The sequence below is a fragment of the Mobula hypostoma genome, chromosome 4 (assembly GCF_963921235.1).
Source record: "Mobula hypostoma chromosome 4, sMobHyp1.1, whole genome shotgun sequence".
NCBI lineage: Eukaryota > Metazoa > Chordata > Chondrichthyes > Myliobatiformes > Myliobatidae > Mobula > Mobula hypostoma.
Window position 1 is genome coordinate 52,757,267 of NC_086100.1, and position 23,389 is coordinate 52,780,655.

A 23,389-nucleotide genomic window follows, 5' to 3' on the forward strand; every position below is an offset into this window, starting at 1 on the left:
ACAACATTGCTGTATGTGGATGTTAACTTCCAGTGATGTGTATACAAGGCCACCCAAGTCTCTCTGAATGACAATTTCTTTAAATAGTGAGAAATTGAAAAAGGTTATGCCAGCTTTCTATGTAGACTACCAAAGTTCAAAATGAAATATATCATCAGTATATGCACACGGCACTGCATACAATCGTGAGATTCTGTTTCTGTGGGCATACTTAGCAAATCTATAGAACGGTAACTGTAAACAGGATCTGTAAATATCAGAAACTGTAAACTGCAAACAAAACCCGCAAGTGCAGATAAGAAATAAACAGCAATAAATAACGAGCATTAAGTAACAAGATATAGGGTCCTTAAGTGAGTGTAGTTATCCCTTTTGTTCAAGAGCATGATGGTTGAGGGGTAGAAATTGTTCTTGAACCTGCTGGTGAGAGTCCTGCCGCACCTGTACCTTCTACCTGATAGCAGCAGCAAGAAAAGAGCATGGCCTGGGTGGTGAGGATTTTTGATTATGGATGCTGGTTTTCTACAACACCATTTGGGAGGGTTTTACCCATAATGTACTGGGCCAAGACTACTACCTTTTGTAGGATTTTCCACTCCAAAGGCATTGGTGTTCCCATACCAGGCTGTAATACAGCCAGTCAGCACACTTCCACCACACATCTGTAGAAGTTTGCCAAGGTTTTTGATGATATGCCAAATCTCCACAGACTCCTGAGGAAGTAGAGGCATTGTTGTGCTTCTTCCACAATTACATTTACATAATGGTCCAGGACAGGTCCTCTGAGATAATGACATTCAGGAATTTTTTTTTTGTAATTTATTTTTTATTGAAGTTCATCATCAAACAAAATTTTCCATAAGATGTATTTCAGATACTGTACACTTATATCATATAGTCATATTTGTCACAAATCTCCACATAATATTTATCTGAGGTATACACTTATAGAAAGGAGAGGAAAGGAAGAACAATCAAAAGAAGAAAACTATGTACAAAGTAGGGAGTGATTTTTTTTTTACAATATATTCATTGACTTGTGAGAATAAAATCAGGCCTATGAGGTGTTATGTAGTTAAACCATTTTTTCCAGTATGAATCAAATTGTTCCAACTTATGATTAACAGATGCTGTTATCTTCTCCATTTTGTAAATGTCCATTGTAATTTCTATCCATACATTTAAAGTTGGGCTCTCCTGTGAACACCATTTCCTGGTAAGGGTCTTTTTACCAGCCACCAGCAGTATATTCATTAAATATTTATCTCTTTTCAACCATTCTTGAGGTATATACCCAAAATATATGGTCTTACTTTCTAAGGGTATTTCACATTTAAAGACACCTTGTAGGGCATTGTGTATCCCACTCCAATAGTCTTTGATAATGGGGCATTCCCAGAAAATGCAAAATGGTTTGCATTTTGATTTCCACAATTTCTCCAGCGAACAGGGAAGTTACTATCATAATGGGATTTCTGAGAGGGTGTAATAAAATATCTTATCAAGTTTTTCCACCTGAACTCCCTCCGTTTCTGTGAACTGGTACACTTCCATTGATACTTCCATATTATTGTCCATTCTTCCTCAGATATTATTATCCCTCCTTCCTTCTCCCACTTTGTTTTAATGTATGAAGTCGAATGTGTTTTAAGATTTGACAAGCCCTTATACGCGCTTAAAATTATTCTATTACCATTGTCTGAATTATATGCTTTTCTAAGTAGCTCTATCAAACACGTACTTGCCTTGGTTACATTTTTAACCATCCTATTAACATACTTCCGTATCTGTAAATATCGATAAAAATTTTGTTTTTCTATTAAGTGTTGCTCTTCGAGTATTTCAAAACTGAACAGTGTTCCTTCTTTCATTATACTGCAAATAGCTGTTATTCCTTTTGCTATCCAGTCCTTAAATTTAGCATCCAGTTTGTTTGGTGTAAAATCCAAATCATATGCACACCATTTAAGAATTGCAATGTTACTCTCTTGTTTGTATTCTTTTATAATAGTTTTTTAAGAGTCCATTTCACCCATGGGTTATCAATAGTATTTATGTAACTTTGCAGGTTGTTATCAGCCAAAATTGCCTGTATGGGGATGGAAAGTATCCTTTCCTCAATGTTTTTCCATTGAGCATCATATGATGGATTGCACCAGCATATCACAGCTCTCAATTGTGCTGCAAAATAGTAATCTCTAAGAGAAGATAGGCCCCATCCCCCCTTTTCCTTGGCTAATTGCAAAGTTTTGAGATGAACTCTAGGCCTTTTACCTTGCCATATATATCTTGATAGCATCTTGTTCCATTCATTGAATTGATTTTGGTTAATCTCTATTGGTAGGGTCTGAAAGAGATATAGTAGTCTGGGCAGTATATTCATTTTAATAGATTCAGTCCTTGAAGTGAGACCAAGAAAAGGAATTAGGTTCCATCTTGTTATATCTTCCTTAAATTTTTTTATATAGAGGCTGATAATTGCATTCTGATAATTTTGCCAATTCTTTTGGCATGATGATGCCCAAATATTTGACAGACTCTTGTTTGCCATGCCCAAGGATATCTACTTTCAATTTCTCTTGGTGGGCTGTAGTTACATGGAAGTAGTTGGGTTTTATCTATGTTGATCTTGTATCCTGATAATTGGCCATATTGTTCAAAGGATTGCATCAATTTAGGTATAAAGAGTATGTTGGTTGCCCTAGATAGATCAAAATGTCATCCGCGTAACAGGCCAATTTATGCTCTGTCCCTTTAATAGTAATTCCCCTGATATCTTCATTTTGTCTGATGTATTGAGCTAATGCTTCCAGATATAATGCAAAGAGTAGTGGTGACCATGCACAACCCTGTCTCGTGCCCCTTCCTAGGGTAAAAACTATTAGATAAATATCCATTGATTTTAATCCTAGCAGTTGGATTGTCGTATAGTGCCTGTATAGTTTTAATAATTGTGTTATATAGACCAAATCTATATAAAACTTTGTAAAGAAAATTCCAATTAACCGAATCAAATGCCTTTTCAGCGTCCACGCTTATCACTATTGCTTCAATTTCATTTTTTTATATGATCCATAATTGACATTAAGGAATTTAAAGTTACTGATCCTCCGATGATTACTGGCTCATGGAACTCTAGTTTCCCTCTCCTGAAGTCTACAATCAGTTCCTTGGTCTTATTGACCAAAGTGGATGACCTCATGTTATTATTTACATTTTCTTCCATCTGCTATGCCTTAACTATTCATCTCACCTGTCCGTATAGCCCAGAAGTCTCTCTGCATTTCCTCTTAGCTCACACTACCACCTAGCTTTATATCAGAAGAGGATTTGGAAATATGACACTTGAACCATTCATCAAAATTACTGATGTAGATTGTGAAGCAACTTGGGGCTCAGGAACAATCACTATAGCACCCCACTTGTCACTGTTGATCAACACCAGTAATAATGCTTTTACTCCTTCTCTATTCTCTTTTTGTTATCTAATCTGTAATCGGCTGCTCTAATTAGCCAAACTTGATGAAAATATTAAAAAAAGGTATAAAAAAGACAAATTGTGTATTTAAATAAAATACAGAACAAAGTAGAACACTACTAATACTACTACACAAAATGCTGGAGGAACTCAGCAGGCCAGGCAACATCAGTGGAAAAGAGTATTGTCAACGTTTCAGGCCAAAACCCTTCAGGACCTGCTGTTATATAAAAATGTATTAGTTCCTAGTAGTATTGATGGAGGAATTCATTGAGAGTACACTGTCATGTTCTTTTGATTGACTGTAAATGAACAAAATCAGTGCATCTAGTGCAGATAGTGGACTGTTTTCATACAATACTTTCAATGATTGCATCTTCCAAATCTTCATTTTCATTGTAACACATTCAAGATTGTTATTGATAGCTTGAAATTTTTCATAGTTCCTAACTTGAAGTAGTGAAATAGTTTCACTTTCACTCCCAGCCATTCTGGCATCCCCAAGCCTGAATGCTTGAATCGCAGAGAGCAAAACAATTCGGATTTGTCTTTCTGCTTATTTCTTGCCAACTACCAGTGACAAAAGTCACTGCTTTTTGAACACAAACATACACAGCTGATGCTATTTAAAAATTGTTCACTGTAAGCACAGTGCAGTGTCTAATGGCCTCATGGACTGTTGACTTTGGCAACAGTCTCCCAATTAAGCGGCATAGTGTCCCAAATAAACAAAGGGAATAGTGGCTATTCTCTCGATTAGTTTTTGTTCTTTAAGAGTCCCAAATAAGTGGCTGTCCTGATTAACTGATGGTCCAATTAGCTGGAATTCACTGTATTCAAATTTGCTGCCTTTGAAATTTTATTGACAATATTCCTTTATTATCTGAAAATTACATTTGTGGTATGCTCATAAATTGTTTATCCTGTACTCACAGAAAATTGCTAATCTTTCTTCTGGTATCTGTTATAAATACATGCTTGAATGTATAGAGGACAGCTTAGGGTTAAAAATTCTTCACAAGCTACATGTCCTGAAAACAACAGTAGAGACTCTGTAGTATTAACTTTGAGTACCACGTATAGTATTACTTTGTGTATTCTGTTTTACCATTAGAAGTGCTATGATTGCTGATTACATTTATTGGCTACATGGAGCAAAGGAACAGAACATCAGCAAACACGTCAAGCTATACTGGCAGGTGAGGAGAAGTAAGTGAAAGAGGAATGACCTAAATTATTGGAATACAAGCCTGATGTTGCAAAACTCAACCAAGGTTTAGGAAATGATAGTGTTGTAAGCTCTCTAAAATACCCCTTTGACATTCAATGAATAAGGTATTATTAACATGACTTGGAAAGGTACAGTATATTGTACATTTCAAATAAACCAGCATAGCACTCCAGTGAGATGGAATGTATAGAAAGGAATAGGGCAGGCTAGGCTTGAGCAGAGCATTTGGCAGTGAGTGAAGCAGTCATAGCCATGGATCATCTGTTTGAGTGTAATGGGAAATAGAATGCATTTGAGAGAGCAAAGCAGTATGGAGGCTGTGCACTGTACAAAGTACTGAGAATAATAGGTTGTGGATAAATTCAGTAGTTGAATGTAGAGATACAATAATAAACTTAATTGAATCTTCTTCAATTGTACACAAGTATCAAGCAAAAGAACATTCTTCCTGTATTCCAAGAGATCTCAAGAGTTCTCGATTTGATTCTTATTGTCTTCTGAATTAGCACTTTGCAAACAAAGCTGCAGTTTCTTTGTTTTGATCAGTGATTTCCCCTGAAGATCAAAACAATCCATCAAATAACCAGTTAAAATGGTGAAAATCCTGATTTGTCAGAAAACATGTAGGCTGCCACTTTAACTTGCTGCTAGGGTGGCAAGTTTACTCATCAGAGATAGAAGGCATCTCATCAAACAATACAAATTATAATACAAGGATGTTTTTGTGATGCTGCTTCTTTAATCTGAGGCAGCCTGAAATCCTGTCTCACCCCCTTAAATTTAGAAGTGGCTTCAAACTGAAGTATTTATTGACCCTTTCTCTATAGTTATCTAATTATTGGCATATATGTTTGCAGAATCAGAATCAGGTTTATTATCACCGGCATGTGTCGTGAAATTTGTTAACTTAGCAGCAGCAGTTCAATGCAATACATAATATAGAAGAAAATACAAGTAAATCAATTATAGTATACATATAAATGGCAAGCATTTAAAGGTTGCATGGATGAACTACAACAATTGTTCATCCCAGTTTGGCAAAAGAATAAATCAAGGAAGGTAGTGCACCCGTGGCTGACGAGAGAAATTAGGGATAGTATCAATTCCAAAGAAGAAGCATACAAATTAGCCAGAGAAAGTGGCTCACCTAAGGACTGGGAGAAATTCAGAGTTCAGCAGAGGAGGACAAAGGGCTTAATTAGGAAGGGGAAAAAGATTATGAGAGAAAACTGGCAGGGAACATAAAAACGGACTGTAAAAGCTTTTATAGGTATGTAAAAAGGAAAAGACTGGTAAAGACAAATGTAGGTCCCCTGCAGACAGAAACAGGTGAATTGATTATGGGGAGCAAGGACATGGCAGACCAATTGAATAATTACTTTGGTTCTGTCTTCACTAAGGAGGACATAAATAATCTTCCAGAAATAGTAGGGGACAGAGGGTCCAGTGAGATGGAGGAACTGAGCGAAATACATGTTAGTAGGGAAGTGGTGTTAGGTAAATTGAAGGGATTGAAGGCAGATAAATCCCCAGGGCCAGATGGTCTGCATCCTAGAGTGCTTAAGGAAGTAGCCCAAGAAATAGTGGATGCATTAGTGATAATTTTTCAAAACTCGTTAGATTCTGGACTAGTTCCTGAGGATTGGAGGGTGGCTAATGTAACTCCACTTTTTAAAAAAGGAGGGAGAGAGAAACCGGGGAATTATAGACCGGTTAGCCTAACGTCGGTGGTGGGGAAACTGCTGGAGTCAGTTATCAAGGATGTGATAACAGCACATTTGGAAAGCGGTGAAATGATTGGACAAAGTCAGCATGGATTTGTGAAAGGAAAATCATGTCTGACGAATCTCATAGAATTTTTTGAGGATGTAACTAGTAGAGTGGATAGGGGAGAACCAGTGGATGTGGTATATTTGGATTTTCAAAAGGCTTTTGACAAGGTCCCACACAGGAGATTAGTGTGCAAACTTAAAGCACACGGTATTGGGGGTAAGGTATTGGTGTGGGTGGAGAATTGGTTAGCAGACAGGAAGCAAAGAGTGGGAATAAATGGGACCTTTTCAGAATGGCAGGCGGTGACTAGTGGGGTACCGCAAGGCTCAGTGCTGGGACCCCAGTTGTTTACAATATATATTAATGACTTGGATGAGGGAATTAAATGCAGCATCTCCAAGTTTGCGGATGACACGAAGCTGGGTGGCAGTGTTAGCTGTGAGGAGGATGCTAAGAGGATGCAGGGTGACTTGGATAGGTTGGGTGAGTGGGCAAATTCATGGCAGATGCAATTTAATGTGGATAAATGTGAAGTTATCCACTTTGGTGGCAAAAATAGGAAAACAGATTATTATCTGAATGGTGGCCGATTAGGAAAAGGGGAGGTGCAACGAGACCTGGGTGTCATTATACACCAGTCATTAAAAGTGGGCATGCAGGTACAGCAGGTGGTGAAAAAGGCGAATGGTATGCTGGCATTTATAGCGAGAGGATTTGAGTACAGGAGCAGGGAGGTACTACTGCAGTTGTACAAAGCCTTGGTGAGACCACACCTGGAGTATTGTGTGCAGTTTTGGTCCCCTAATCTGAGGAAAGACATCCTTGTCATAGAGGGAGTACAAAGAAGGTTCACCAGATTGATTCCTGGGATGGCAGGACTTTCATATGAAGAAAGACTGGATGAACTGGGCTTGTACTCGTTGGAATTTAGAAGATTGAGGGGGGATCTGATTGAAACGTATAAGATCCTAAAGGGATTGGACAGGCTAGATGCAGGAAGATTGTTCCCGATGTTGGGGAAGTCCAGAACGAGGGGCCACAGTTTGAGGATAAAGGGGAAGCCTTTTAGGACCGAGATTAGGAAAAACTTCTTCACACAGAGAGTGGTGAATCTGTGGAATTCTCTGCCACAGGAAACAGTTGAGGCCAGTTCACTGGCTATATTTAAGAGGGAGTTAGATATGGCCCTTGTGGCTACGGGGGTCAGGGGGTATGGAGGGAAGGCTGGGGCGGGGTTCTGAGTTGGAGGATCAGCCATGATCATAATAAATGGCGGTGCAGGCTCGAAGGGCCGAATGGCCTACTCCTGCACCTATTTTCTATGTTTCTATATACTGAATAGATTAAAAAATTGTGCAAAAAACAGAAATAATATATATTAAAAAAGTGAGGTAGTGTCCAAGGCTTCAATGTCCATTTAAGAATTGGATGGCAGAGGGGAAGAAGCTGTTCCTGAATCGTTGTGTGTGTGCCTTCAGGCTTCTGTACCTCCTACCCGATGGTAACAGTGAGAAAAGGGCATGCCCTGGGTGCTAGGGACTCTTAATAATGGACGTTGCCTTTCAGAGACACTGCTCCTTGAAGACGTCCTGCGTACTTTGTAGGCTCGTACCCAAGATGGAGCTGACTAAATTTACAACCCTCTGCAGCTTCTTTCGATTCTCCACCGCCCCCCGCCATACCAGACTGTAATGCAGCCTGTCAGAATGCTCTCCTCGGTATATCTATAGAAGTTTTTGAGTGTACTTGTTAACATACTAAATCTCTTCAAACTCCTAATGAAGTATAGCCACTGTCTTGTCTTCTTTATAACTGCATCGATATGTTGGGACCAGGTTAGATCCTCAGAGATCTTGACACCTAAGAACTTGAAACTGCTCACTCTCTCCACTTCTGATCCTTTTATGAAGATTTGTATGTGTTCCTTCGTCTTACCTTTCCTGAAGTCCATAATCAGCTCTTTCACCTTACTAACATTGAGTGCCAGGTTGTTGCTGCGACACCACTCCACTAGTTGGCAATAGTTTACAACTTCAATTAATAGTTTCTGTCTATTAACACAAAATTGGATGTCGCCCACTTGGCAATGTCATTGGATCTGTACATGATATGATACAATAGGATGACTCTTGGAAGTGCTTGACCATCTTCCTTATGGGTGTTACGTAACTTGCTCATGAGCATTAGTGAGACATAAAATGTGTAAAATACTTTTTGTATGTAGATCATGTACAAGGGACACATTCATATGTGTAACTTTAAACAAATAGTTTCTCCAAAATGATGATTATTATTTTATTGCCATCTCCAGCAATGCCTGTTTGAAAAAACTAAGAATTCATTTCAATCTTTTCTTTCATTTCATCTATATTCTTTACCTATCTGTAACTCAACAACCCTAAATTGATGAGGTTATCCACTCTGCTTTGGGGCACCAAGATGATAGTGGTTAGCTCGATGCAATTACAGCTCAGGGCGTTGGAGTTTGGAATTCAATCCTGGCTTTGTCCTCCCCGTGGAATGTGTGCATTTTCTCCGGTTGCTCCAGTTTCCTCCCAGTCCAAAGATGTACCAGGTACGTTAATTGGTCATGGTAAATTGTCCTGTGATTAGATTAGGGTTAAGTCAGGGTTGCTGGGCAGCGCATCTCAAAGGGCCAGTATCTCTAAATAAGATATTGTCAGGCTACTGTTAATTAATTACAGCTCATAGTTCAACATGGTCATTCTCTGAGTACCAACGACCAAGCTTCAAAACCTAGGCCTTTGTACCACCCTCTGTAACTGAAGATCACAGACAGTGCAGATTGGTAATAACAGGTCCTCCTCATTATCAATACAGGTGCACCTCGAGAATGCATGCTAAGCCCACTGCTTTTCTCGATCTACACCCATAATTGTGTGGATAAGTACAATTGAAACACTATCTATAAATTTGTTGATGACACTATCGCTTTGGTGGAATCTCAGATGGTGACAAGGAGACTTAAAGGATGAGTTAGTTTTACTGGTTGAGCGGCATTGCAACAACAACCTCATACTTACAAGACCAAAAAACTATCCGTGGATTTCAGATGAGTAAGATGGAAGAACAAATTCCTGTCTGCATTGATGAATCAGTGTTGGAATGTGCGAGTAGTTTCAATTTCCTGGGTGGCAACATCTCAGGAACTATCCTAGACTCAAGATATTGATGCAGTCACAAAGGTGGCATACCAGTGACTCTACTTCATTCAGTTTGAGGACATATGGTACATCATCAAAGACACGAGCAAATTTCTATAGACGTATGGTGGAGAGCATGCTGACAGGTTGCACCACAGCTTGGTTTGGAGCTAACTAAACTTTTCTGATTCTGACAGGGACACTGTTGGCAGAATCAGGTTTAATATTTAACTCATCAGTTAATAACTCATCAGGGGTGATTGATAAGCTTGTGGCCTAAGGTAGAAGGAGATGAGTTATTAACTTCAAACTTTCTGCATAATCACTCGAAGAGTTGAACCGCACGTGCATGTAACGAGAGCTGTTACCTCCTTCTACCTTATGCCACGAACTTATCAATCACCCCTGCTGTGGACACTTTCTGGAGGTCCAAGATCCATATGCTCCACAACTGCTGGACTAAGCGTGTAAATGTAGGAGGGAACTATGTAGAGAAATGAATGTGCTAGGTTTTCTAAAATTGACTCCTTCTACCTCAGGCCACAAACTTATCAATCACTCCTCATATGTCGTGAAATTTGTTTTGCAGCAGTAGGACTTTGCAATACATAATAATAAAAACTATAAATTACAATAAGAATATTGACTCAAGTGTGGGTTTATGGCCCAAGTGCAGAGGGAGAGACACTGAAGCAGATGAACAGTTCACTACATTTAATAAGAACTGTGAAGGATAAGGGAAAAATAATAAATGCCAAGTCAACAGGGCCATTAACTAAAACTCTCAAAATGAAAACTAACTGCAACACTGTGGCTAGGAAGCAGTAACATATTACAAAATAAGTACCGCTCCTTTACAGTGTCAATCAAAACAGTAGTCTTCTTTCCTGAAACAAGGGCAAAGGTAAGCAGGGAGACTATGCTTTTGGCCAAGTCTCAACAAGACTGGAACTAGAGGAAGGGAGTTAAATACCACCACAATCAAATACTAATTGACTGGAACATGCGTACTCACAAGCATGATTGCTGAAACCATTCCACGGCATGCAGAAGCCACAGCAGAATCTTCGTATGTGCAGGGCCTCCCCTCCCTAGGCACAGCTCGTGAGGCGCCACAGAGTGCCTGCCAGAAGTCCTGAATGAGAGACTTATTCAGGGTGTCATGGGTCGGAACCCACAAATGTTTCTCAAGGCCATACCACTCCCAACCCACAAGATACTCGACCTGGCCTCACACCTAATGAGATGCCTTGGAATCTCAGAATAGACTGGGGACCCATCCACCAAGCAGGGAGGAGGAAGTGGGAGGATTGACTAGATTCAGGAGGGAGGTAATCAGCACCTTTAGCTGCGAAACATGGAACATTAGGTGAATCTTCATTGTTGATGGTAGGCACAATCTATAAGAAACCATGCTAGTAGCACTCTTCACTATGAATGGTCCCACTTAGTGTGGGGCCAACATGTGGCTCTCAGCTTTCAAGAGAAGATCCCTGGATTCCAGCCAGACTTTCTCCTGGCTTGAGAGGCCTCTCCTGTAAGCATCGCTGATCAGTTTGCTGGCATGTTGTTTCTGAGTGCGGAGCAGAGAAATGCTGACCCGTCCCCATGTGCGCTTGTAATGTTGGACCAACTGTTCTGCAGCAGAAGCTCCCACATCAATCTCCTGGTCAGGGAGGAGCAGTGGCTGGAATCTCTTCTGGCATTTAAAGGGGGTCATTCCAGTGAAGGACGACAAACTGTTATTGGTGGCAATCTCTGCCCAAACCAATTGAAAGCTCCAGGACGGGGGGGGGGGGGCAGTGGTTGGATGAGACAGGGTTGTCTCCAGCTCACTCTTTCACTCTTGCCATTAGTTTGGGGGTGGAAACCAGATGATAGGCTGGCTGTGGTTCCCACAAGGCCTTCTAGAACTGGGACATGAACCGTGGTTCTTGATCAGACACTAGGTCATGAGGGAGCCATGCAACCTAAATACATGCTGAAGCGGGCAGCCTTGCAGAATCACTCCACAACCACCAGAATGGAAGTGTTTCAGACCAGTGGTGAAATCCACCAAGAGATGGAATCAGGGGCAGTAAGACATGGGCAGCATAGATAGTGGAAGTGCAGGGTGTGGGGCAACTTGTTCTGGAAACAAGTGGGACAGGCAGAGACAAAGTCGTGGCCATCCTGGAACATGGACAACCACCAAAATCATCCCTTGATAAATTCCAGGGTCTATTAAATTCCTTGGAGGCCAAACAAATGGGAGGAGTGACCCCATTCTAATGCTTCGGGAAGCAGGTAGAAGGGACATGTGGAATCCACCTGGGCCTGGATCCAACTTTTGGGTGTCCCTCTCCTCCGACTACTCTCCAAATCACCAGAGCAGCAATGCATGAGCAAGGAAAGATGGGCTCTGGATAGATGCCGAGGTATTGCTGCTGCCTGGATGGTAGGTGAGGTTGAAATTAAACTGGGTGAAAAGGAAGGCCCAATGGACTTAATGGGAGGTGAGTCTCTTAGCATCAAAAATGTAGGAGAGGTTCTTGTGATCTGTCCGTATCAATAAAGTGTGCTGTTCCCCCTCCAGTCAGTGTCACCAGGCTTCCAGGGCCTCCTTGACAGCCAGAAGTTCTCCATTCCTGATATTGTAGTTACACTCGGCCAGAGGTGAGCATTGGGAAAGAAAGGCACAGAAGAGTGCTGGGAGAGTACAGCTCTAATGCTGATATCTGATGCATCCACATCAACGATGAATGGACACGATGGGCCTGGGTGTTGCAGCACTGGGGTAATGATGATGTGTCGCTTCAGTTTCAAGAATGCTTGGTCTGCTTCACTTGTCCAGTGGAATCCTGCAGAGGTCTTCTTGGTGAATGGATTTGTGGTGACCGCAATGGAAATCAAGTGCCTGATGAAGCAGCGAAAGGTTTGCAAACCCTATGAAGTGCTACACCTGTTTGATCGTATATGGTTTGGGCCCCGCTTTGACTGTCTGAATTTTACACAGGTCCATTTGAACACTAGAAGAGATGAGTATATAACCGAAAAACAATACCTGCTCTTATGGAACTCACTTCTCTGGCTTGGTGTAAAGGTTATGTAACCTCTGAGCCAGGATTAGAGGCAGATTCTGTACCTCTTTAAGTGAGGGAGTCTGACAAGGTAGTTAAAAGTTATAACAAACTTTAATAATGAACAGCAGTTTTGTTAAAAACGTTGTACATAGAGAGGCTAATCAGATTTCACATAAGACACAGCTTCTGAGTTAATCATTAGACCGAATAAAGTTCACTAAAATGAGTTCAATAAAATTACTATATCAATATAACAAAGTGCTTCAATTCCTCAGATTCACTTGGAAATTTAAGACAATCCATACAAATATCACAAAAGTTAAGCAAAAAGCGTGAAAAAGGCCAAAGCAGTGACTCACACAAAGACCTACACCGTCCTGTGCTGTACAAAAGGAGCTGCATTAAGTAACACACCTCACACTGGTACGCATGGTCACTAAAGTAAATCGACCAAGAGGATCAGCAATATTGCCACTTACCTCCCCTTATGGAGTGGACAATGGGCTAAGCACGTGTGGGGGCATGATATTAAGGCCACCTGGGGAGGAAGGCCTCATGCTATTTTTCCTCCTGCTGGAAACCACAGGTACAATTCTCTGTTCCACCTGGCTACCGTTATTCTCAAGGAGGCTTCTGAGAATGCCTCTGGACTTGCTGAACATGTTCTGGGAGAAAGCGAGAATAGATCAGAATGTCATCCAAATAAATGAAAACAAAGTGATTCAACATGAACCAAGCACATCCTTGACCAAGACCTGAAAAATAGCTGGGATGTTGGCTAGAAGTGGCACCTTGAGGTCCTCATAATGAGCAGCAAAGGTGTTGAATCCTGTGTTCCAATTGTTCCCTTCTCAGATACAAACCAGGTTGTAAGGATTAAACAGATCTTCCTTGGAGAAAATGGTTGCTCCTTGAATGTGTTTAAATGCAAAGGCAAGCAGGGAAAGAGGGTAGCAGTTATTGAGGGGCTGATAATCTAGACAGAGCTTGCATTCTTTCTTGTTCACAAAAACAGAAGCCCACCCCTGCTGGCGAGGTTGATGGCCTCCTTGATGCATTCTTCCATAGCCACCCATTTCTGGACTAGAGGGAGAAAAGAGCTGGTCCCAGGGAGGACTGATACTGGATAAGAGGTCATTGGTGCACTGTATGGCCGGTGTGGAGGCAAGGAAGTGGCCTTCTACTGAAGACTTCAAGAAGGTCAGCATATTCAGACAGAACATCAGACGGGTCCACACTAACAGTTGGCACAGGAGGGGTTACACTGACAGGGGTTTGAGATGGACTCAGACAGATAGACAGCCATGCCAGTCCCCATTCTTGGAATGTCTTTAAGGACCAATTGATCCATGGGTTGTGTTGAGATAGCCAAGGAAGACTAAACTTCAGCAGCAATTCAGACATATCAACCAGCTAGAAGGAGAGCTGTTCCCTGTGGTTGTCTTCTAACACAAGTTGGAGGTGTTCTGTGGAAAGGTGAATTTTGTTGGTGCCTAGAGGTCAACTATCCAAAGTCTTGATATTGATATTCAATCTCAATTGCTGAGTTGGAACTCTCCATCTCTGAGCCAGAGAGAAATCCACGAGGTTCCTGGCTGACTCTGATTTAATAGATGCTTGAAGCTCATGGGTCTGGGACACCCACAACAAGGAAGCTAAGAACATTACCTGATTAGGAGATGATGCTTACAGGGAGAATCAGCCATCAGAATTCTACTTCTGGCTGACGGGTACCCTCTTTTACTGGGAACTTTGGACACGATGCCTGGAAGTGTCCTGTGTCACCACAGTAGAGGCTGGAACTTGCCTGGACTGGGCTTGCCACTTTGAATTTAATTGCTGCGTTGTTCTAGTCATTTCAGCCAAACTGGACTCCATTGACTTTAACTTCTCCTCCACCTTACTAACGAACTTTGGTTTTTATGGGGCATGACACTCTAGTAATAGTTGTCACACTGTATGAACCACATCAACCAAACCAGCCTATACTGACTTTAAGCAACACACATCAAAGTTGCTGGTGAACGCAGCAGGCCAGGCAGCACCTCTTCCTAGAGATGCTGCCTGGCCTGCTGCGTTCGCCAGCAACTTTTATGTGTGTTGCTTGAATTTCCAGCATTGGCAGAATTCCTGTTGTCTACTGACTTTAGCTTCTCTCCTACCTGTCCAATGAATTTCAGTTGAGATCAGCTGTTTTCTTTCTGCTGGGTCCATTTTCGTGGTCAAGACTTGCTGACACATATGCAGTTATGGCCCAAGTGCAGAGGGAGAGATGATGAAGCAGATGAACAGTTAACTGATTTTTAATAAGAACTGTGCAAAGTAAAGGAAAAACAATAAATACTAGGCCAACAGGACCATTAACTAAAACTCACAGGCTGAAAGCTATTGCCCTCACTGTGGCTAGGAAGAAGTAACTGATTAATAAATGAATCCCGCTCCTTTACAGCATCAACCCGGACAAGGATGAAGGTAAACAAGGAACATAGAGTAGACATTGTGTGCAATTGATCAAGTTTCAACAAAACTGGAATGAGAGGAAGGGAGTTAAATATCACCACAATGAAACACTAATTGGCTGGAACATCCATACTGAAGAGTGTAATTATGGAACACATTCCACGGCCTGCTTGTGAGGGCATGCAGGTACTGCAGCAGAGCCATGCTTGTGACAAATATATATTTAAAGAAATTAATGAGTAGTGCACAACACGAGGGAAAAAACGTACTGAAGCAGTGTTCATGGGTTCATTGTCCATTCAGAAATCTGATGGCAGAGGAGAAGAACCTGAAATGTTGAGTGTGTGTCTTCAGGCTCCTGTACCACCTCCTTGATGGAAAAAATGAAAAAAGACATTTCCTGGGTGAAGGGTGTTTCCTTAATGATGAATGCTGCCTTTTTGAGGCATCGTCCTTTGAAGAAGTCCTTAGTGCTCATGATGGAGCTAGATGAATTTACAACTTTATGCAGGATTTTCTGGTCCTATGCAGTAGTCCCTCCATACCAGACAGTAATGCAACCAGTTAGGATGTTTTCCACGGTATAGCTTTAGAAATTTGTGTAACGTTCAGTTATATTGGCTCGTGTATGTCTAGGGGAAATCCAGCCCAGCATCCGCCTCAACACTCCCCACAGGGTCGGTTGCTGCCCAAATGAATCACAAACATCAATCACCAGCCAGCACACCCAGTAAATTTTAACAAATACACTTTATAGATATTACTAATTCTATGACATTAATATACATTTGATACAGAGAGGAAAGTAATGAAAAAAAAGGTGCCAACACTTATCAAAGTCCAAGTTCTTTGCGCGCTACCTTGGAGCTCAATTCGAATTCACGGCTCGGGACCACCCGGAGTGATCGACCAGAGCCTCTCCACACGTGCGTGGTCTTTCTCGTCTCTCCTCCGACTCCCCGCCAAAACTCAGTCCACAGTCATATCATACAGCATGGTATCCGAAAACAAAACGATACATAGCCACCCATTGGCTAATAGAACCCTGTTATCTCATTTTAAAGTAAACAAACTGCTAGCGCAAACTCTTTTCAGCGTTAAAGCACAACAAAGCCGCATTCCCCAGATTAACATAACAAAGTCGCCATTTTAAATGTAACAAAAGAAAGACCCTGTACAATTGCAAGTGTCTTTGATGGCATACCAATTCTCGTCAAGCTCCTAATGAAATACAGCCAATGTCGTGCCTTCTTTGCAATTGGACATTATATTGGGCCCAGGATAGATCCTCAGAGATGTTGACACCCAGCAACTTAAAACTGATCACTCTTTCCACTTCTGATCCTTCAATGAGGACCGATGTGTATTACCTCAACTTTGATTGCGAAATCCACAATCCATTCCTTGGTCTTACTGACATTGAGTGCAAGATTGATGCTGCAATGCCACTCAACCAGCTGATCAACTTCACTCCTTGTCACCATCTGAAATTCTGCCAACAATAGTTGTGTCATTGGCAAATTTATCCATGGCATTTGAGCTGTGCCTAGCCACAGAGTCCTGGGTGGAGAGAGAGTAGAGCAGAGGGCCAGGCATGCATCCTTGAAGTATGCCAGTGTTCATTGTCAGCAAGGAGGGGTTGTTTTTTCTGATTCAAACAAACTGTGGTCTCCTGGTGAAGAAGTCAAGGATCCAGTTGCAGAGTGAGGTACAGAGGCCCAGGTTTTGGAGCTTGTTGATTAGAACTGAGAATATGATTGTGTTCAACACAGAGCTGTGGTCAATAAACTGCAGCCTGACGTAGGTATTAATATTGTCCAGGTGATCCAAGGTTAAGTGAGAGCCACTGAGGTTACATCCTCTGTAGAACTATTGTACGATAGGCAAATTGCAGTAATCCAGATGGTTCTATAGGCAGGGATTAATTCTAGCAATGACTAACCTTTCAAAGCACTTTATATTAGTAAATGTGAGTGCCACTGGGCAATAGTAATTGAGGCAGCATACCCTGCTCTTAAAACCATAAGACTTACGAACAGAAATAGGCCATCTGGCCGATCAAGTCTGCTCCGTCACTCAATCATGTCTGATCCTTTTTTCTTCTCCTCCTCAACTCCAGTTCCCAGCCTTCCTGTAATCGTTGATGCCATGTCCAATCAAGAACCTATCAATCTCTGCCTTAAGCTAATTTGGCAGGGGGATGGGAACCGGAATGATAGAGCGGAGGTGGGGAAAAACAGAAATAAATATCAGGTATTGAGCAGTAAAGATGTCAGGAAGGACATTCAGGTGATGGGGCAAATTTGTAGCCATTGAGATGAGTTGCAGTGCAATCAAAGCAAAAAGTACCAAATACTGGTCTTAAGGTGTTATACTTAAATGCACGCAGCATAAGGACTAAGGTGGATGATTTTGTCGTACAGCTACAGATTGGCAGGTATGATATTGTGGCCATCACTGAGACATGGCTAAAGGATGCATGTCTCTGGGAGCTGAACATCCAAGGAGACATGGTGTATCGGAAGGATAGGCAGATAGGCAGAGGGGGAGGCGTGGCTTTATTGGTAAGAAATGATATTAAATCATTGGAAAGAGGTGACATAGGACTGGAAGTTGCAGAATCGTTATGGGTTGAGCTGAGAAATCACAAGGGTAAAAGGACCCTGTTGGCAGTTATATATAGGCCTCCTAACAGCTGCAGTGATGTGGACTACAAATTACAACAGGAAATAGAAAAGGCTTGTCAGAAGGGCAGTGTTATGATAATTGTGGGGGATTTTAACATGCGAGTGGATTGGGAAAATCAAGTCGGCACTGGAGCTCAAGAGAGAGAATTTGTAAGATGTCTGTGAGATGGCTTTTTAGAACAGCTTGTTGTTAAGCCCACTAGGGGATCGGTTGTACTGGATTGGGTATTGTGTAATGAACCGAGGTGATTAGAGAGATTGAGGTGAAGGAACCCTGAGGAGGCAGTGATCATAACATGATTGAGTTCACTGTGAAATTAGGAAAAGAGAAGCCGAAATCTGATGTGTTGGTATTTCAGTGGAGTAAAGGAAATTACAGTGCCATGAGAGAGGAACTGGCCAAAGTTGACTGGAAAGGGACACCAGCAGGAAGGATGGCTGAGCAGCAGTGGCTGGAGTTTATGCGAGAAGTGAGGAAGGTGCAAAACAGATATATTTCAAAAAAGAAGACGTTTTCGAATGGAAGAAGGATGCAACCGTGGCTGACAAAAGAAGTCAAAGCCAAAGTTAAAGCAAAGGAGAGGGCATACAAGGAAGCAAAAATTAGTGGGAAGACAGAGGATTAGGAAGTTTTTAAAAGCTTACAAAAGGAAACTAAGAATGTCTTTAATAAGGAAAAGATGAACTATGAAAGGAAGCTAGCAAATAATATCAAAGAGGATACTAAAAGCTTTTTCAAGTATATAAAGAGTAAAAAACAGGTGAGAATAGATATAAGACCAATAGAAAATGATGCTGGAGAAATTGTAATGGGAGATAAGGAGATGGCGGAGGAACTGAACGAGTACTTTGCATCAATCTTCACTGAGGAAGACATCAGCAGTATACCGGACACTCAAGGGTGTCAGGGAAGAGAAGTGTGCGCAGTCATAATTACGACAGAGAAAGTACTCAGGAAGCTGAATAGTCTAAGGGTAGATAAATCTCCCGGACCAGATGGAATGCACCCTTGTGTTCTGAAGAAGTAGCTGTGGAGATTGCGGAGGCATTAGCAATGATCTTTCAAAAGTCAATAGGTTCTGGTATGGTTCTGAAGGACTGGAAGATTGCAAATGTCACTCCACTATTTAAGAAGGGGGCAAGGAAGCAAAAAGGAAATTATAGACCTGTTAGCTTGACATCGGTGGTTGGGAAGTTGTTGGAGTCAATTGTCAAGGATGAGGTTACGGAGTACCTGGAGGCATATGACGAGATAGGCAGAACTCAGCATGGTTTCCTTAAAGGAAAATCCTGCCTGACAAACCTATTGCAATTTGTTGAGGAAATTACAAGTAGGCTAAACAAGGGAGATGCAGTGGATGTTGTATATTTGGATTTTCCAAAGAAGGCCTTTGACTAGGTGCCATACACGAGGCTGCTAAACAATATAAGAGCCCATGGAATTATGGGGAAGTTACATACATGGATAGAGCATTGGCTGATTGGCAGGAAACAGAGAGTGGGAATAAAGGGATCCTCTTCTGGTTGGCTGCTGGTTACCAGTGGTTTCCACAGGGGTCCATTTTGGGGCTGCTTCTTTTTACATTGTACATCAATGATTTGGATTATGGAATAGATGGCTTTGTGGCTAATTTTGCTGATGATACAAAGATAGGTGGAGGGGCCGGTCGTGCAGAAACAGAGAGTCTGCAGAGAGACTTCGATAGACTGGGAGAATGGGCAAAGAAGTGGCAAATGAAATACAATGTTGGAAAGTGTATGGTTATGCACTTTGGCAGAAGAAATAAATGGGCAGACTATTATTTAAATGGGGAGAGAATTCAAAGTTCTGAGGTGCAACGGGACTTGGGAGTCCTCGTGCAAGATACCCTTAAGGTTAACCTCCAGATTGAGTCGGTGGTGAAGAAGGCGAATGCAATGTTGGCATTCAATTCTAGAGGAATAGAGTGTAGGAGCAGGGATGTGATGTTGAGGCTCTATAAGGCACTTGTAAAACCACACTTGGAGTACTGTGAGCAGCTTTGGACTCCTTATTTAAGAAAGGATGTGCTGATGTTCGAGAGGGTTCAGAGAAGATTCACTAGAATGATTCCGGGAATGAGAGGGTTAACAAATGAGGAACGTTTGTCCGCTCTTGGACTGTACTCCTTGGAGTTTAGAAGAATGAGGGGGGACCTCATGGAAACATTTCGAATGTTGAAAGGTATGGACAGAGTGGATTTGGCAAAATTGTTTCCCATGGTGGGGGAGTCTAGTACGAGAGAGCATGACTTAAGGATGGAAGGACGCCCATTCAGAACAGAGATGCGAAGAAATTTTTTTAGCCAGAGGGTGGTGAATCTGTGGAATTTGTTGCCTCGGGCGGCAGTGGAAGCCAAGTCATTGGGTGTATTTAAGGCAGAAATTGATAGGTATCTGAGTAGCCAGGGCATCAAAGTTTATGGTGAGAAGGCGGGGGAGTGGGCCTAAATGGGAGAATGGATCAGCTCATAATAAAATGGCGGAGCAGACTCGATGGACCAAATGGCCGACTTCTGCTCCTTTGTCTTATGGTCTTAAATGTACCCAATGACCTGGCCTCCACAGCTGCATGTGGCAACAAATTCCACAAATTCACCACCCTTTGGCTAAAGAAATTTCTCTGCATCTCTGTTTTGGAAGGGTGCTCCTCTATCCTGAGACTGTGTCCTTTTGTCCTCGACTCTTCCACGATGGGAAACATCCCTTCCACATCTACTATGTCTAGGCCTTTCAACATTCGAAAGATTTCAATGAGATCCCACCCTCATCCTTCTGTATTCTAGTGAGTACAGACCCAGAGTCATCAAACATTCCTCATATGATAACCCTTTCATTCCTGGAATCATCCTTGTGAACATCCTCTGGACCCTCTCCAAATCTAGCACATCTTTTCTAAGATGAGATATGATAAAAACTGTTCACAATACTCAAGGTGAGGCCTCACCAATACCTTATAAAGCCTCAGCATCACATCCTTGCTCTTGTAGTCTAGACCAGCAGTCCCCAACTACTGGGGCACGGACCGGTGCCAGGCCACAAAGCATGTGTTACTGGGCCGCGAGGAAACGATATGAGTTCCAAATTCCCTGTCACGCACTGTTGAACTTGAACATAGGGTTGCCAACTGTCCCGTATTTGCCGGGAAATCCCGTATATTGGGCTAAATTGGTTTGTCCCATACGGGACCGCCCTTGTCCCGTATTTCCCCCACTAAGGTAGAGCGTTCCTATGAAACCTTTCGTGCCGAAATGGCATAAAGCAAAGAAGCAATTACCACTAATTTATATAGGAAAAATTTTTGAGCGTTCCCAGACCCAAAAAATAGCCTACGAAATAACACATAAAACCTAAAATAACACTAACATATAGTAAAAGCAGGAATGATATGATAAATACACAGTCTATATAAATTAGAAATAATGCATGTACAGTATGGTCGGGAAGATTAAGCCAAAACCGATTTGTAAAAAAAAAATCGACAGGTACGTGCATGCGCATGTCACATATGCGCAGGTCACACGTGCGCACACAGGTGCCCATGCAAGGGTTCATGATCATGGTAGTCTTTCCTGGGGTAAACACAAGTGTCCCAGGAATTGACTGCTGCTTTTGTCCCTTATTTGGGAGCGAGAAAGTTGGCAATTCTAACTGTAAAAGACATGTTGAGGTGAGTTTAACCCTACTCGAACACCCCCTCCTCCCAGTCGGCCGGCCCGCAAGAATATTGTCAACATTAAACTGGTCCGCAGTGCAAAAAAGGTTGCGGAGCCCTGTTCTAGACCTCTTGAAATGAATGCTAACATAGCACTTGCCTTCCTCATCACCATCTCAACCTGCAAGTTAACCTTCAGGGTGTTCTGCACAAGGACTCCCAAGTCCCTTTGCACCTCAGATTTTTGGAATTCCTTCCTGTTTAGAAAATAGTCCGCACATTTATTTCTACTCGCAAAGTGCACAACCATGCATTTTCCAACATTGTATTTCATTTGCCACTTTCTTGTCCATTCTCCTAAGTCTTTCTGCATCCTACCTGTTTTCTCAACACTACCTGCCCCTCTACCAATCTTTGTATCATCTGCAAACTTGGCAACAAAGCCCTCTATTCCATTATCTAAATCATTTATATACAGCATAAAAAGAAGTGGTCCCAACACCGACCCCTATGGAACACCACTAGTCACTGGCAGGCAACCAGAAAAGGATCCTTTTATTCCAACTCACTGCCTCCTACCAATCAGCCAATGCTCTAACCATGTTAGTACCTCTCCTGTAATACCATGGACTCTTAACTTGGAAAGCAGCATCATGTGTGGCACCTTGTCAAAGGCCTTTTGAAAGTCCAAAGATACAACATCCACTGCATCCCCTTTATCTATCCTACTTGTAATTCCCTCAAAGAATTCGAACACGTTTGTCAGGCAGGATTTTCCCTGAAGGAAACCATGCTGACTTTGTCCTGTCGTGTCACCAAGTACTCCATCACCTCATCCTTAACAATTGACTCTAAGACCTTCCTAACCACCGAGGTCAGGCTAACTGGTCTATAATTTCCTTTCTGCTGCCTTCCTTTTTTTTTAAAGAGTGGAGTGACATTTGCAATTTTCCAATGCTCTGGCACCATGCCAGAGTCCAATGATTTTTGAAAGATCATTTCTAATGCCACCACAATTTCTTACACTACCTTTTTCAGATCCCTGGGATGCAGCTCAGCTGGTCCGGGTGACTTATGTACCTTTTGGTCTTTCAGCTTTTTGAGTACCTTCTTTCTTGTAATAGTAACTGCACCCACTTCTCTTCCTTCACATATCACTGCATCAGGCATTGTGCTAGTGTCCTCCACAGTGAAGACTGATGCAAAAGACTCATTTAATTCATCAGCCATCTCCTTGTCCCCTGTTATTTTTTCTCCTGCCTCATTTTCTACTAGTCCTATATCCACTCTCATTTCTCTTTTATGTTTAACATACTTGAAAGAACTTTCACTATCCACTTTGATATTATTTGCTGGCTTGTATTTGTATTTCATCTTTTCCCTTCTAATGATTTTTTTAGTTGCTCTGTAGGTTTTTGAAAACTTCCCAATCCTCTCTCTATCTTTCCTCTAGTTTTTGCTTTGTTGAATGCCCTTTCTTTTGTTTTTACAGTAGCTTTGACTTCCCTTGTTAGCCAAGGTTGTACTATTTTTACTATTTGAGTAAATCTTCACTTTTAGAATAGTCCTGCACCTTCCTCAGTTTTCTCAGAAACTCATGCCATTGCTGCTCTGCTGACATCCTTGCCAGCAGCTCCTTCCAATTTACTTTGACCATCTCCTCTCTCATACCACTGTAATTTCGCTTACTCCACTGAAATACTGCTAAATCAGACTTTACTTTCTCCCTATCAAATTTCAAGTTGAACTCGATCATATTGTGATCACCGGTTCCTAAGGGTTCTTTTACCTTAAGCTCCCTAATTGCTTCTTGGGCACTAGTATCTTTGTCATCCTTTTGAAGCAGGTGGGAACCTCCAAA

General features: G+C 41.8%; 1 protein-coding gene across 1 annotated transcript in view; it reads left to right on the forward strand.

The window, feature by feature from the left end:
* LOC134345938 (spermatogenesis-associated protein 16-like) overlaps positions 1-23,389 on the forward strand; it is a 142,572-nt gene that overhangs the window by 62,585 nt on the left and 56,598 nt on the right. Inside the window, exon 6 of the mRNA XM_063047288.1 lies at positions 4,593-4,677. Coding sequence (XP_062903358.1) covers positions 4,593-4,677 — 85 coding nt within the window. The remainder of the gene's footprint in view (positions 1-4,592; positions 4,678-23,389) is intronic.